Below are 18155 nucleotides of genomic sequence, written 5' to 3'. Positions count from 1 at the left end.
TTCTAATCTTTATTTTTTTTTGTGCAAACCACCAGTATCCAAATCTTATTACCAGAGACCACCTAATTCAGCTTGAGACTTAATCATAGTTAAGACTCTTTCCCCCTCCCTGCAGATGTGTTTATTAGGGTTCGAACCTAAAAGCTATTTCCATATGTCCAATTTATGTTGCTAATTGAGTCACAAGGCTCAACCTGTAGTTTTCATGATCTTTATTAGTGTTTAAAATTTGAAAGGATGAATTATGAAAATATTTGATGAAACCTTACCACAAGGACAGTCTACTAATTTTACTCCATATTGCCTAACTCGTTACGCCTACTATTTTCTTTTTAACTTTTTGCCGTAACTCACTATATAAGTGTATCACCATTGCTCCTAGTGCATTCTGTATTCCTGCCTGATCCACACAAACTCATACATTATCATCAAACCTTTTTTTAGCCTCTCTTTCTCATTTCTCTCCAATACCAGCCAATCTTGACTAAGGACAGATATTAACAATGGTATCTTCCTCCCTTGTTCATGTCCTTCTTCTTTCTTTCCCTGGTCAAGGCCATGTAAACCCTTTACTTCGACTTGGCAAGCGGCTTGCCTCCAAAGGCATGCTTGTCACCTTCTCTGCACCTGAAATAATTGGAAAACAAATGAGAAAAGCTAACAACATCGTCGATTACGAGCGAGTACCCATTGGTGAAGGCTTTATTCGTTTTGAGTTTTTTGAAGATGGTTTGGCTGAAGATGACCCTAAACGCAAAGATCTTGACCAATACCTATCTCAACTCGAAACTATTGGAGTAAAAGTAATTCCTGAAATTATTACTAAAAACGCAGAGCAAGGCCAATCAATCTCTTGTCTAATTAATAATCCTTTCATTCCTTGGGTTTCTGATGTAGCTGAAAGTCTTGGCCTTCCTTCTGCTATGCTTTGGGTTCAATCTTGCGCTTGTTTTTCTGCTTATTACCATTACCATCATAATCTTGTTCCTTTCCCTGACAAACAAAACCCAGAAATCGATGTTCAGTTACCTTGTATGCCTTTGTTAAAGTACGATGAAATTCCTAGCTTCTTGCATCCATCTTCTCCTTATCCTTTCTTGGCAAGAGCTATATTAGGTCAGTTCAAGAATCTTGATAAACCATTTTGCATTTTAATGGAGACATTTCAAGAATTAGAGGGCGAGCTAATCCAATACATGTCAAAGCTTTGTCCTATTATTCCTGTTGGTCCTTTATATAAAGATCCAAACTCCAAAACAACAATCCAAGGTGATTTCTGGAAGGCAGAAGATTGTATTGAATGGCTTGATAAAAAACAACAGTCATCAGTAGTTTATATTTCTTTTGGTAGTGTTGTTTATTTAAAGCAAGATCAATGGGAAGAAATTGCTTATGGTTTGTTAAATTCTGGTGTTAATTTCATATGGGTGATAAGAGAGCCACCTAAAGATCATAATATGGACCCAATTGTTATTCCTGATGGGTTTTTGGAAAAAGTAGGAAATAAAGGGAAATTAGTACAGTGGTGTCCACAAGAGAGAGTTCTAGTTCATCCTTCCGTTGCTTGTTTTGTTACTCACTGTGGTTGGAATTCTACAATGGAGGCTCTTTCTTCTGGTACACCGCTGGTGGCTTTTCCTCAATGGGGTGATCAAGTGACTAATGCTAAATACTTAGTTGATGTTTTTAAGGTTGGTGTTAGAATGTCTCGTGGAGATGCTGCAAACAAGTTTATTACAAGGGAGGAAGTGGAAAAATGCTTGCTCGAGGCTATGCAAGGACCTAAGGCGGTAGAAATAAAGCAGAATGCGTTGAAATGGAAGGAGGCGGCGGAGGCGGCAGTGGCTAACGGTGGTTCTTCTGATAAGAATATTCAAGCTTTTGTGGAGGAAGTAAGGAGGGTAAGTGTTGCGGCCTCTAGCCAATCTGATAATTCGAATCCAAAAGAGTCTGTAGCAGCAGAAAATCTAACAGTAGCATAGTCAAGTAGGTACAGAACTGTAATAGAATACAGCGTAATTAAAAGCTCATTAAATAAACTCTAATAATTGTATAATATTAAAGAAAAATATTTATTTTATATCTAATAATGATAATTAGCATAAATAAAAGTTAGTTTTGTTTAAAAGAAAGATAAAATAATAATAATAAAAATTTCATTACTAAATAATTATTATCTAAATGAATTGTAACTGTAGTATTAAGATTTAAGCTTATTATCATATACACTAGGACAAAGCAAAATTAGAAACAAACTAAAAACAAATTTATTTATCGTTGATATATTTTGTTTTGTTTTTTCACTTCTCATTTATCTATATAAGAAGCGAAAAATTTCGATTTAAGTTTTTACAGTTACTATCATTTTTATTAATTTATTAAATGAAAAAAATACTCTTTTATATGGCCTACAACATTATTTCGATTTATCGAATTTTTTTATAAAAAATAAATTATATAATGTTTTTGTCTTCTTAGTTCAGAAATTTGTCCATTGTAATTTATGTATTGAAATTATATAATGGACACTACTTACTACCCCGTCAAATAGAAGATAAGGCTGCAAATAGATTACCTAAAAAACATAAATTTACGATTGGACCTATTTTCTGATTGTTTTTTAAAAAATAAAAAATCAATGGCTGATCGAACAGATCCGATTGTTGATATCTGATTTATGGTTTTTGCCTCCCTCAAAACTCGACAGTAGAATAATTTATTTCTTTATTTCACAACGATGATTTGTTGTATTTAATTATTTTCTTTTTTTTAAAATATTTAATTAATAAGCAAAAGTTATATTCTTATTAAATAAAAGGAATAAAATTTCTTCCAAAATTAAATAATTTTTTGAAAATAAAAAATAATATCTTTCACTGACACTGTCCATTCTTTAAAGTGGCATATTCTGCTTTCTTCCTCCACTCGTGTTCGCCATCATTCATGACTGTGTCTGTGCACTCATGGCCCATTTGAAGAGAAACGCTTAAGGCTAGACTTGTTGCAAACATGTGTTTGAATATTTGTTGATTTATAAATAAATTTTGACGTTTTCTGTAAGCAAAATACAACTCTCCTTTTACTTCTTTTTCTTTGTGTTTTTTTTGAAACAAACAAAATAAGAAACGTTTAGACTGGTACAAGTTCTGCTGTTTTTCTTTTTCATGTTTGTATATTAGCAGAATAGAATTTGTGGTATTTGCAATTTCTCTTTTTATTAATTTTTTTTGTCTTCAGCTAATAAATGATAGATAATAAAAATAAATAAATAAGTGTTTTGTTTCTTCGAAAGGGATCAGTTAGTAAATAAAATTGTAATATATACACACCTTTCAGTATATAAATTGACATAAATTATTAAAAAAAAAAATTGTAGTGCTATCTCAACTTTTAACCTTTGCTTGGACGCAAAGTATTTATTTTTTTATAGGAAAATAATTATAAAAAATATATAGAGAAACATATTTTTCTTTATTTGAAAAAGAGGTGAAAAATATTAAAGAAAATAATATTTCACTTTATTTTCCACCCAAGCCCATATGTTATGAATCTATTAATTTGGAGAACAAATAAATTGAGAAATTGATATTTTCGCTCATTTTTATTAAATTACATAAATAATCCAAATTAATTAAAAAACTTTAACACTTTTTTGACACTTCATTGTTTAAATGAAGATATAATTGTTAATTTTTAATAATAATATTTTCTTTCCTCTAAAATTTTACCCTTTCCAAACACAAGAGTGGAAAATGATTACGGACAGAAAATTGACAATTCCTTATTATTTTCTTTCCTCCAATATTTTTCTCCCTCTCATTTTCAAACAAAGGGTTACATTAACTAATTAAATCTTTCATTTATTAACATTATAATAACTATTTACTTTACTCCTCCCAAAATATAAGTCATTAAAGTAAGGAAACAATTAATTCCCTTCAATTATAATAAAATTAAGGTAATTCGGTAATTATTTTTTATCTTAAAAGCAAGAGCAATTTGTAAAGATAATTATTTTGCTAATATAACGGTAAAATTAGAAAAAAAATTATTTGTCGCTCCTTAAAATACTCAAGACGTCTTATATTTTTTGACAAAACAATCACCCAAAATGACCCTATATTTTGAATGAAGAGAGTATTAAACACTTCAATTTATCAAATTTCTCATATTTTAATAGATTTTATATTATTTTCAATTACTTAATAATATTTGATGTATTTTTTAAAAATAGATTATCAAACAACGATTTCATATTTTTAAAAATCTAATAATTATTCAGTAAATATAATTTGTTAAATTGAAATGTTTAATATCTGTAATTTTATAACTTCAAATATTCAATATGTACACTTTTACTAGCAAAACGCTTAATAGATAAATGTGTGGTTGAGAACTTTACTAGATTTTTCTTATAAAGTTTAGATGTCTACGCATCCCCCAAGTCAAACCAAATAGAGGAAAATGTTTGATGAAACTCCAACTAATAAACATCTTTAGAAATATAATTGATATGGTCAAGTTTGAGGTTTCAGTACTCAACTTGTCGAGGAGAGTTTTTTTTTTTTTTTTTTTTTTTTTTTACAAATAGGAAAGTATTATTATTACAAAACAAGAGCACAAAAGGTAAAGTAATTCAATATAACCAAGAGTATACAACATTGATTTAGAAAAAAAAAAAAAAAAAAAAAAAAAAGAGGCTGTTACACCCATTGGCAACCGCTGCGGTCATGGTGCCAAACTTCCTGTGAGATGACTTTCTAAATCTAGATTTGATCTTTAACAAAAAAATATCTAGTGCATAACCTATCCTAATGTAAAAGATGTACTATATCTCGCTTGAAATAAGCAACTTCTATGAAAGGTTTCTGCTCAAACCTTTCTTCAGTGATTGCCCCAAATTGAGAAGTTCAGAACACCCTAACTAGAAATGAAAAGCAAAAATAGATCCATAAATCTGTCTTGAGAAAGAGAGCATATAAATATTGTAGGTGCATAAAGGGCAGGAAAACAAGAGAAAAAAAGAAAAATACTGAAATACTAAACCAAAGCTAACAAAGAAAAGGAAGAGACAAAAAAGGATGGTTGTGGTTGTGGCCCATTGAAGATCAATTGCGGATGGCCACCCATAATAATTTTTAAAATTATGTTTTTTTTTTTTTTTTTTAATACATGGAAAGTCCAATGGTCCAAAATAATATTGTGGTCTACACAGTAGGGGCAGCTCTCCCTTTAAATAACATTCATCAAATTGGCGATAACTTTTGTAGTGGAGAGGACTCAAATTTAAGACCTCTCACTTCTTACATCTACTACAAGAGGTAGGAAGACCAATCAAACCATACTTAATTGACAATTTTTAAAATTGTGTTTGAATTTTTAATTTGATATTTCAGAATTCTTAAATTTGTTATATAATAAAATGAGAAACATATTGAGTTAGTATTTGAAATCCACCACATTTAAGCTATTTTTGTGAATTTTATTAAAATATAATTTATAAATATTTAACTAGGCAAATATTAAGAAAATGTAAACATTCTTTTTTTTTTTACATTAAATTAAAATGTAAACATTCTTAAACTATAATTTTAACTGCTATGAGAGAACATTCATCATATCCAGGTGGGATTTAAAAAAAGAAAAGAAAAGAAAAAAAAGTTTCCCATGCAGTGGAATTTATATTATTAGTGAAGAGGAAACATGCAGAGACAATGAGATGAGATGACTTCACACGGAAATAACTTTCAAAGTATATTCCTTGTTTGATATTACGCATTTTGATTTGAGTCAGAAGATTTCCCCAACCAAAGTGTTCTAATTGGTTAGAGGACAATAGGTTGTCTTAAATTCGGTGACGTATATCTGTTATAAAAGTTTTCATTAAGTAAACGGAGAACTACCTCTGGATACATAGTTCACAATTTTCTTTTGACTCATTAGTCCTCCACTAAATTAAAAAAAAAGGAAGAAGATTTCATTAAAAAAAATTATTTTGAATGTTTCTTTTATTTTTTTAATATGGCTTTCATTTCACTTTTCAAAAAAAAAAAAAAAAAAAAACATGGCTTTCATTTCTGGAAAAGGCAAGAAGTATTAAAGATAAACATGGCCAAAATAAATTTAACTGGGCCTAGATAATGAAGTCAGCCCAAGCAAAGAAAGCCCAAATTTTAAAAAGAGGAAAGCCTAGCAGATAACGACTGCTGCTGAAAAACATTTTTGTCGATTGTACTCTCGCCTAGGGATGGACGTAAGGCGGATGCTCTTAAAATTTACACTACTTATATTTAAACCTGTTTAAATATTTTAATATCTATATCCATTTTAAATCTTTTTAAAATTTATTTTGAAATACCCATAGTTACACAGATATAATTATTTAAAATTTTAATACCATCTCCACTCCACACCTATTTAACTAATGGTTTAGTAGATTTAGTAGCCGTTTTCTCGCTTACAAAAACCATTGTAAATGGATTTTGGATGAGTAGGATACCCATGAAAATTCTATATCTGCATTGTGCAATACCTTACCAAGTCCACCACAATTGAGGTTAGTTGAGCCTTGAAAGATGGAGATGAAAATAAAGGATGGGACTAGAAAAGGAAAAGTATGATGAAGAACAATTTTAAAATTTTAGTCATTTAATATTTTATTTAAGTAATTAATTATTTTTCGCATTTGAGGATATTAGGGTTTAGAAATTTGAGTTTGGATTTAGTTTATTTTAATTTTAACAAAATATTGAGCCGAATATGCACTTAAACTTTCACTTGAATTTTATTATATTAAATTTTTTAGATTATGTAATGGATTTTAACGGGCAGAGGGTATCCGTGTCTTTAACATCACATCCAATCCAAATCCACGATGGATAGTTGATTTAATACTCATTCTCATCATCCAAACTCGTGTAATCAATATTCAAACCTGCTTTAAATGAATTTTTATGAGTCGGTTACTTGAGAAAATCCACTCATATTCTCACCATTTGGTTTAGCTACTTTGATTTTTTATTTAAATATATAAACTATTAATTTATAAATTGATTTAAGAATAACCAATCTACGAATGTTTAAGTTCGTCAAGTGTTCGGTTAATAAATATTTAAAAATACATGAACTTAAATAGAAAGTCTAAGAGTTAATTTGTTGAAAATCCAAATAGTAGTGACATTTTAGGAATATTATTAATATAATATTACATTTTATTTGGTCAAAAAGTAATTTTAAAAGGGAAAATAATTATTTCATTTCTGAAGTTTTATAAAATTTATTAACTCGTTCTCGCATTTTTATATATTAAGTATCTAGTCTCTAAAGTTTAATTTTATCTCCTTAGATGATCCTTTTATCTAAAATCAACTATTTCTTTCGTTAAATGAAATAAAAAATAAGAGAGATAGAGAAATATTTGAAATTACCATATGGTACCCTTAATAAAATCTGGAAGGATTCATATCCAAAAAATCCATTTTACATAAACTCCTCATCATCGACAACTACAACTACAGAAAGCGCATCATTGACAATCGCAAAAATTTCACAAATGGCGTGGTCACTGTAGCCACTGCCACAACCACAACTACCGACAAAAGAGTACCCAAAGAAAGTAGTGTCCAACACAACAAATCACTTCACAAAATAAAAATAAAGCTTCAAAATCGACAGTTGAAAAGGAAAACTTAGAGAGTGCCATTCAATTATAAGACGTCATAATGGACATTGAAGGTACCACTATACTTGCATATACGTATGTTTTAGAAGAAACTTCTCTTTGATTCTTCTCCTTCTCATCAAGATCCAGACTCTCAATCAATGGCACCAACCACCAGCCACCAACCACCAGCACCAACCACCCAACTCTCATAAACAAAGGCAATAAATTTTTTGAAGGTATTGAGAGCAAATTTCACTACAAAAAAAGGGTCAATTTGCGACCGATTTTTGCGACCGACTCAAATCGGTCGCAATTTTGCGACTGACTTGCGACCTATGGACAAACAGTCGCTAATTGTAGCGCTAAAAATTCCCGCGAGTTTATTTTTCAGTTTGCGACCGATTTGCGACCGATTTGCGACTACATGTTATTTCGTCGCAAAATTGCGCGCTTCAAAATTAGGAATAAATTCTACAACCTATTTGCGACCGATTTGCGACCGATTATTTGCGACCGATTATTGGAGTCGCAAATCGGTCACAAATCGGTCGTAATTTTATTGTGAAGTAAAACGACATCGCATAGTTAAAAATTGCGACCGATATTAATTAAATTTGCGACCGACTAGTCGGTCGCAAATTTTAGGGCTTTAAACGCTAGACACCCTCCTTCTTCTTTCTTCTTCTTTCTTTCTTCTCCTCCTCCTTTCCTCTCCTTCGTTTGCAGCGCCGCTCCAGCCCCTCCTGACACCGTTCCAGCTTGCCTGACGCCGCGCCAGCCCCTCCTAACGCCGCTCCAGCCCCTCCGGTCACTCCATTGCTATTTGGACACAAGTTGAGGTATTTTGCGATTTTTTTTTTATTTTTTTATTTTGCGATTTCTGTGTATTTGGACATAATTTTTGGTATATTTGTTTGTGTATTTGATAGTTAGATTAGGAATTAGGTACTGTTATTATTATTATTATTTATTATTATTATTATTGTTACTGTTATTATTATTATTATTATTATTATTATTATTATTATTATTGTTACTTTTATTATTATTATTATTATTATTATTATTATTATTATTGTTACTGTTATTATTATTATTAATATTGTTACTGTTATCATGAAAAGGTATCATTTCTAGTATATATAATTTGTTCAGAATTTATTACTTTACTTGAATTTGTTTTTTTATTTTGGATTTTGTTCAGGTAAAAGCAAAGGGCACTTTGATGCAAATGGTTGGTGCAGATTGGTTGAGATCTGATCAACGAGAAGATGATCTCGGTGGTCGTCCAGAAAGCATTGTTCAGGTTATTATAGAACTCTATTACATTCGGAATATGTCTATTAAGCAAATGTAATGTAATCAAAATTAAGTATTATTCAAATGTAATGTAAAAGCATTGTTCAGCTCGAAAATTAAGTATTAATCCTAATATTAGTATTTGAGTTAAAAATGCTTAATTATTCAAATGTCTGATAATTTTCAGCTCGAAATCGATGTTCGATCTTCCACAGTTGCAAAGAGGAGTGGTCAATCTTGTTCTTGGATACTTGAACAATTTGGTCATAGAAATGGCATTTCTGATACAGGTAAAAAAGAAAATTTCTCACTCTTTAATACCATTTAAAATTTTTTAGTTTTGAGTACATTTACAGTTAGAAATTTCAGCACTTATATTATTCATTTAATAAAATTTTCAACATATAGATTTCAGTTTTACTAAATATCAGATTTCCTAGAAAAGTAAAATAAAAAGAAATAAAAGCAAGCGAGAACTTATTTTTGGTGAATTTTATTTCATTGAATAATGCAAAATATATATTTGACACCTAAAATCCAAAATAAAAATTGTGTGTAGGCTGAAACTGAAGAAGAGCTTCCAGAATTTCTTGGAGCATGTCGACTTAATCATCTAGATGCAGCAAAATCAGTATTGGTATGACCATAATTTTCACCATAAAATTTTTGTATCTTCATGTGAGATTGGATCAAGTAAGGGCAGAGTGAAGAAGAAGAAGAAGAAGAAGAAGAAGAAGAAGAAGAAGAAGAAGAAGAAGAAGAAGAAGCTGTAAGACTTTTATTAGTAGAAGCTCTTTCTTTTCCATTCAATCAAAATGTCATGATTCTTTGCTAGGTTAATATATTTTGTGGGATACTCAATTTTCTTTTTGGTTGTCTAAATATGTATAATGTATTCAAAAATATGTTTTATGAACACATTAATTATAACTAATAGATTTATTTAACAAATAAAAGAAAAGAACTCTAAATAAGGCTCAAACATTATCTTTTTAGTATAATATGCAGATGATGTCCAGCCAAGAGTGGTAAGGCTGATGCCTTGAGACCTAGGTTCTAGGTTCAATTTTTACATGTGCGAAAAAATTATGGTTTTATAATAATATTTATTTTTATTTATTTTTTTCAATTTTGCGACCGATTTGCGACCGAATTTCACTATTGCGACGGACTTTTTCTGCAACCAATTTGCGACAGCGTTTCTAAAGGAAAACACGACCAAATTTGCGACCGATTGTTTTAATTTTGCGACCGATTTATCGGTCACTAATTTGCGACTGACAAAAAAATCGGTCGCAACTTTTTTTGCGACCGACGTGTGTCGGTCGCAAATCAGTCGCAAATAAAATTTAGCGACCGATTTGTGGCCTTTTGCGACCGATTGGTCGGTCGCAAAAGGCCGTTTTTTTTGTAGTGTTTTTGCAGAAAAAACTGCAATTCTTATGAATCTTGTAAAGAATAAAAAGTAAAAAAAAATATGAAAAGAAAAGAAATGAACATATATAGTATTTTGAGAAGAGAAAAGGTCATCAAGAGGTCTAGTGAGTGTTATAGAACCCCAAGAACTAGAGGAAGAGGATGGAAGGACTTGCTCCGGTTGGTAATGGTCACCGGAAAACTAAATATTTCAATGAAAATCCATGGCTTTTATGGAAACTGAAGAAAATCCACAAGACAAAATGAAATTATGAGAAAAAAAAGAAAAGAATGAATGAAAGCAAAGGGAAAGTGAAGGAAAGGAAAAAAAAAAAAAAAAGAAAAGAAAAGAAAAGAAAAGAAAATGTGCATTGATGCTAAGCTATCTCGCTGAAGCCTTATGGCCTAGTTTTCTGTTAGCGTATAAATCAAAGTTAATTACCAATTACCAAGATAAGGAAAAATAATTAATTTTGAGTTCGTATAGTTGCAGAGATTGAGAGATGAAGGAGATCACAATTCATGGTGGCTTTAATTTTTGTCTTATGAAAAGGGTATTTTAGTCGTTTATGAGGCATTTCATGGCAAAAATCAGGAAAATTAGACGGAATGACCATCTAATGAGACCAAACCAAACTTTAGGAACTAAATACTTAATATATAAAAATGCGATGATGAGTTAATTAATTTTGTAAAACCTCAAGGGTGAAATAATTATTTTTCCATTTTAAAATAAGCTAGTGGTTGGTTGGAAATACATAGACTAACGAATATATTATAAAGTGCTTTTGTTTTATTTGCATTATCGATAATATTTTCTAGGAAATAGGTTATCCAATTTCACTTATACTTTGAGAAATAACTTCCTAAAAGATAGTTAGAATAGCTGCATTTTCCTAATTAAGTATAGTAGATATACTAATTTAGTCTTGTCTCAGAATATGCTTAAATTTATATTACAAATATTATTGCTTTTTGTAACTTGAGAGTGATTTACTTAACGAAAAGTTGATCTGCATATCAAATACATATAAATCATATTTTCTGTAGGAGTGATCAAATGATCAGTTCGGTTCAAATCAAATCAAACCAAGGCAAAACATGCAAATCAAAGTTTTTGGACGACAGATCAAATAGAACCGATATTGACATCTGAACCAACTCGAATTGAACCAGTCGTTTCGGCTGAATTTGGTCAGTTTTTACCATGTTGGTTTGATTTTAAGTCCAACGAATTTGAAACCAATTCGAACCAAATAATAAATTTGATTCAAACCAACTAAACCGAATCTCTCTTAACTAACCAAACTGAAATAGATCGATTCAGTTCGATCGATGGTTTTGCACACTCCTACTTATTGGGATATAACTTATTTGCAAATGTACCTTTTGAGAAGTATATGTTTTAGAAAATAAGCTACTTTGAACCAAATAAGGCCTAATTAGATAATTATAAGTGTAACTGTCTTCATTATTTTTACCCATTACACCTAACCCATGGATCGATTCGAGTTTATATTGAGTTTTATTTTAAAAATTAAAAAGATTATCTTTGAATTTAATTACGGTACGAGGAAACCGTCAATTTCAACCAAGTATATGATGGATGAGTAAAATAATCATTTATAAACAAAACATGATTTCATCTTAAGAAAAAAAAGAAAAGGTTAACTTCTACCATGAATTCAAGTAAATTTTTCTTGAGTTTTCAAAGTTTGACAAAGAAATTTAATCATTATTCCAATTAGAATTAAAATTTATCCAGAAAATCTGAGCTGATTCAATAATTTTGATTCTAAATTGGATCAGAACTAATAGGTAATAATTCATTTTCACACTAGTGAATTTTCATAAAAAAAGAAAAGAGAAAAAAGTTAAAAAGATTGATTGAAATTAAGTTTCACTATAATTAATATCAATGATAAAATTGGCAGGTTCAAATCTGAATAGAAATAAACCAAAAGGGTCAATTTGGTCCTAATTTTAACCTCACATATTCAAAATTGATGATTTGTTGTAATATCTCATGCCTAACAAGATATTGTCAGCTTTGGGACTAGCCCGAAAGGTTTTGTTCCTGTGCTAGAGCCTCACTTCTAAGTTCACAATGTAACATCCTACTGAATCGAATCGTTGCATAGAGTCGAGTCGAGTTGGGCCGAACAAGAACCCGGTTCGAGCCATTTAAATCCAGAGTGGGGTAGAATGGGATGTAACTTAAATAAGTAAAAGAAGTGGACTTACTTGAATGAAACAAAAAGATCAAAGTATAAGGAGTAGGACTTACTTGCACTAAAATATAAAGTTTAGGTATTAAAATGTAACATATGGAAAATATAGGTACTATTTGGTAATTTTTAACACACAATCAAAGATAAATTTGGACTACACGAGACTTCCATTTCAGTTTGCCTTCTTCATTTTCTTCATCTTCATCTTCAACGTCTTCTTCATCTTCATCTTCCTCTTCATCTCCTTTCATCTTTCTCTTCATCTCCTTCCTTTCTCCATCCATTTTCATGTGATTTAAACACTAAATTCAACCTAGAACTCTATCCAAGTAAGTAGCCCTTCTTGATTTTCATACTTTTGTGATTTTTTAGATGATTTCTAAGAGTTATTATGTATAGGAGAGGGGAACTCAAAGTTGGAAGAAAAGGAAGCTAAGAAGAGGATTTAAAGCTCTTTTGGTTGAAGGTTTGATATCTCTTTTAGTTTTTCACATTTTCTTGCATGAAAACTTGTGTAGTGTGTTGATAATGAAAACATATATTGCTGAATGTTGAATTAGAGGTCTGTAAATGGTGATAAAGCATGGGATGAATTGAATGAATGAAGTAGATATTGATTTCATGCTGAACCCAGTTTGTTGGACCATTGACCAGAAACTTCACCCTGATTTTGACTCTATTTAACGATGGAATTAGGAAGTGGTATAGAAGAGTTATTTGTTCCTCTATGTTTTATCTATCCATGAGTTTTTGAATCACCTAATTTGGAGTTATAAATTGAGAGATATGACCAAAATAGTACAGACTATGCAGGCTCGAAATCAACAGTCTGGACGGACTGGAAGTTGCTCATTTCGGTAAATATTTGCCTACCTTACCAACGTAATTAAGAGATGTGGTAGAAGACAAATTTGTATCCTAATGTGTTAGCTAACTATAGAAGGAAGAATCACCTAAATTGGAGTTATATATTGAGATCTGTGACCAAAATAGTATAACTTGTGCAGGCTGGAACCCAACAGCAGGGCAGACTGACAGTTGCTACTTGAGCTCAATGTTTGACTACCTTACCAACGTAATTAAGAGATGTGGTAGAAGACAAATTTGTAGCCTAATGTGTTATCTAACCATAGAATGTAGAATCACCTAAATTGGAGTTATAAATTGAGAGATATGACCAAAATAGTATAAACTGGGCAGGCTGGAAACCAACAGCAGGGCAGACTGGCAGTTGCTACTTGAGCTCAATATGTGACTACCTTGCCAACATAATTAAGAGATGTGATAGAAGAAAACTTTGTACCTTAAGATGTTAGCTAACCATAGAATTTAGAATAACCTAAATTGGACGTATACAGAAAGAGTTATGATAGGATTTGTGAAACATGTACAGACTGTCTGGCAGATTTCAAGAACACATTAGAAATGATGTTGGAATGCATATGTAGATTCATTCACCCGAAAATTATTACTGCATTTTACCTTCTAAGTGAACTTAATTCAAACTAAGAATTTCCTTAATCTGAATGGTATAATTTAGTTACATAAATATTAGTAAGAATTGCATCGCGGGTGCAATAGCTAGAGTATTTCCATGCAAGTTACTTTATACATTATCAATGGTATGCATTATTCCTCATTAGATATTTTCTAAATAATTCTTGTATTATCACAATACACATAATATGCTCCATTAAGGTTAGGCAGAAACCACGTAGATAAGACTATGTCGCGACATAGGATAGCAGATCTGCGCCCCATACAGTTTGGTACTCCAGCTACAGGCTGTTGAGTGGATATGATTTATATACGGGCCATAACAGCCCAGCCATACAGTATTCATCCAGTTTCATACAGTTCATACAGTTTTTCTTATCACTTTGGTTTCACTATAACCTTATGGAGCCATGCAGTTATGTGATTTATTATAAAGTATATACGATGGTTAATAAAAGTTGCAAAATTTATACAGCATCATGAACAGCAGGTAAAATCATGAAAGTATAATGATATGTGTGCTTATATGTTTATTGTTTTATTTCTTATTAAATTGAGATATCCACTGAGCATTATTTGCTCAGCGAGTTATTTATTTAACTCGTAGGTTTCGAGACTGGACCGTAGAGAATCAGCTTACAACTGCTGCAGTTCATCTGTGGAAGACTCAGTCTTCAGGGTAGCTATTCATTTGGATATTTTGATTCTTTCTATCCTTATCATGGCATGTACAGGGCACACAGTTGAGCCCATTTCATTTTGAAAATTAGTATCATGTCTTGTAAAAATATTAAGTACATATCTATATTTTCCTAATGTAAAAAGCAACAGCTTGACATCATAATCAGCATACAACATGATATTAGCATGAAAGGACATAGGTTCAACCAGATTGTAGCATCTCAGCTCGGTTCATTTGAGTTAACGGGTGGACCGGGAAGCGATGTTACAAATTTTGGTATCAGAGCACTAGTTTAGTTCCTCGGGCTTAAATGCATATGTCATTATAGTGTACATGCCATGACTACCCTGATGAACTAAGCAGTTGTTATTTTTATAGGAGGATGTCACAGGAAGGTGAAAGCGAGTCACACGCCTCCAGAGCTGTGGAGGGTGAGGCTCCAGTAGCACCAGGTCAAGAGGTGCTGTTAAAGCAACTTGCAGATACGTTTAGACAGATTGCAGGGGTGGTACCTCAGGCATCAGTAGTAGTAGACAGAGAAAGAAAGTCCCCACTAGAAAAGCTTAGAAAATATGGTGCAAAAGAATTCAGAGCTAGCAAGGACGATAATCCCGAAACAGCTGAGTATTGGTTAGATGGTACTTTAAGAGTCCTGGAGCAATTACAGTGTACACTAGAGGACAAGTTGATTTGTGCCACGTCATTACTGATAGAGGAGGCATACACATGGTGGACTACTGTTCAACAGAGAGTACCAGCAGAGCAGCGTACCTGGCAATTCTTTTTGGATGAATTCAAGAAAAAGTTCATCACAGAGGCTTATCTTGATGCTAGAAGGAAGGAATTCTTATACCTGAGACAGAACAGAATGTCAGTTGCAGAATACGAAAGAGAATTCACCAGACTCAGCAGGTATGGTGACCGGATAGTGGCTACAGAGGCAGAGAGGTGTAAAAAGTTTCAGGAGGGCCTGAACGATGAGATTCAGATGGGAGTGGTAGCTTCCAGATTCAGAGAGTTCTCAGCTTTGGTAGAGGCAGCTCAGGAGATAGAGCGAATTCAGGCCAGTCAGCGTACCAGACGCCAGCGGTCTCAGCAGAAGAGAGATCAGACTCAGAGTGCACCCAGTACATATCAGTCGGAGAGCAAGAGATTCAGAGGTGGTAGTACTTTAGCTGGTCCTAGGCATCCTTTTAGCCATAGCACAGCTAGGGGTGCTCATGCGCCAGCGGCATCAGTTGTGGCTAGTTCTGCCGGTGGTGGTCGAGGTTCAGGCAGAGGAGCTAGTAGAGGCACCAGTAGAGGCATAGGGTCCGATGGTTATACTTTTCCACCTTGTGAGCATTGTGGCAGACGGCATGGTGGAGATTGTTGGATGGTGACAGGTAGATGCATGATATGTGGAGCATCAGACCATCAGAGGAGGGACTGTCCTAAGAGGGCAGAAGTTTCTACACAGTTCATAGCAGGCAGAGGTAGAGGTCGGAGTAGAGGTGAGAGCTCCGGAGGGCAGAGACAGCAGTCAGAGACTATGGACAGACCTGATACCAAAGTTCCAGCCAGGGTCTATGCTATGCGAGCCAAGGAAGATGAGGAAGCTCCAGATGTCATAGTTGGTGCGTTTTCTTTATTTGATCATACAGTTTATGCTTTAATTGATCCTGGATCATCACATTCATACATTAGCGTACCTAAACACTGGGTTAAAGGGTTAGCGATTGAGCATGTGAGTCAGGGTATTTTGGTTACTAATCCATTAGGAGATACAGTAAAAACTCATATAGTAGTCAAAGGGTGTCCAATTGTTATTCATGGAAAGGAGTTTCCAGGAGATCTTATGGAGTTACCATTCAGAGAATTTGATGTTATTCTGGGTATGGATTGGCTATCTAGACATCAGGCTATAGTTGATTGTGCAAAGAAAAGGGTGACATTATATACAACAGCAGGGGAAGAGATTACAGTCGTCGGGAAGCGACGAGATTTTCTGAGTAATATGATATCAGCCATGGCAGCAAAGAGATTAATTCAGAAGGGTTGTGAAGCATACTTAGTTTGTGCATTGAAAGCAGAGAAAGAAAAGTTAAAAGTGCAAGACATACCAACAGTATGTGATTATCCAAACGTATTTCCAGAAGAGTTACCAGGGTTACCACCAAGGAGGGAAGTGGAGTTTACCATAGATGTCTATCCTGGAGCAGCACCAGTATCAATTGCACCTTACAGAATGGCACCAGTAGAGCTAAAAGAGTTAAAGCTTCAGCTACAGGAGTTATTAGACAAAGGCTTTATTCGCCCCAGTGTATCACCTTGGGGAGCACCAGTGTTATTCGTAAAGAAGAAAGATGGATCACTCAGACTGTGTATTGATTATAGACAGCTGAACAAGCTGACAATCAAGAATAAGTATCCATTGCCTCGAATCGACGATTTGTTTGATCAGCTAAAGGGTGCAGGCATGTTTTCTAAGATCGATCTCAGGTCGGGATACCATCAGTTGCGGATAAAGGAAGAAGATATCTCCAAGACGGCATTCAGGACCCGATATGGTCACTATGAATTTTTAGTAATGCCATTTGGTCTCACTAATGCACCGGCGGTTTTCATGGATCTTATGAACCGCGTGTTTCATTCATATCTAGATCAGTTCGTGGTGGTGTTTATAGATGACATTTTGGTCTACTCCAGAGATAGGGTTGAACATGATAAACATTTGCGGATTGTACTTCAGACACTGAGGGATAAACAGCTGTATGCCAAGCTCAGTAAGTGTGAGTTTTGGCTGGAAGAAGTTTCTTTCTTAGGACATGTGGTGTCATCAGAGGGTATCAGAGTGGATCCTAAGAAGATTGAAGCTATTATTGATTGGAGACCACCCAGGAATGTTACAGAAGTTCGAAGTTTTCTGGGTTTAGCCGGCTATTACAGAAAGTTCGTAAAGGGATTCTCCATCATTGCATCACCTTTAACAAGATTATTGAAGAAAGAGGTTGTATTCCAATGGGATGATAGGTGTCAGCAGAGTTTTGAAACTTTGAAGAAAAAGTTGACTGAAGCACCAGTGTTGACCCAACCAGTGTCAGGTAAAGAATTTGAGATTTACAGTGATGCCTCTCATACTGGGTTAGGATGTGTACTCATGCAAGACAGTAAAGTGGTAGCTTATGTCTCCAGACAATTGAAGCCACATGAATTGAATTATCCAACCCATGATTTAGAACTGGCAGCCATTATTCTAGCGTTCAAAGTATGGAGGCATTATCTATACGGTGAAAAGTGTTACATTTACACTGATCATCAGAGTTTAAAGTATTTACCGACACAGAAAGACTTGAATTCAAGACAACGGAAGTGGATGCAGATTCTG

General features: G+C 33.2%; 1 protein-coding gene and 1 long non-coding RNA gene across 2 annotated transcripts; both read left to right on the top strand.

The window, feature by feature from the left end:
- The first annotated feature begins 379 nt into the window (after positions 1–379).
- LOC105637115 (gallate 1-beta-glucosyltransferase 84A24) lies at positions 380–2111 on the top strand. Its single transcript, XM_012220522.4, has one exon. It carries the CDS (start codon positions 504–506, stop codon positions 1980–1982), a length of 1479 nt encoding a protein of 492 aa, XP_012075912.1. The 5' UTR covers positions 380–503; the 3' UTR covers positions 1983–2111.
- A 10454-nt stretch (positions 2112–12565) lies between these two features.
- LOC149495477 (uncharacterized) lies at positions 12566–14950 on the top strand. Its single transcript, XR_016321502.1, has 3 exons — positions 12566–12938; positions 13009–13075; positions 14714–14950. It is a non-coding gene; the product is annotated as an uncharacterized LOC149495477 (long non-coding RNA).
- The last annotated feature ends 3205 nt before the right edge of the window (positions 14951–18155 follow it).

Source organism: Jatropha curcas, chromosome 6, assembly GCF_041381405.1.
Source record: "Jatropha curcas cultivar XTBG-Jc1 chromosome 6, XTBG_Jcur_1.0, whole genome shotgun sequence".
Lineage (NCBI taxonomy): Eukaryota > Viridiplantae > Streptophyta > Magnoliopsida > Malpighiales > Euphorbiaceae > Jatropha > Jatropha curcas.
Note: the sequence above shows the minus strand (reverse complement) of the source record. Positions and strands in the feature narration are given on the sequence as shown.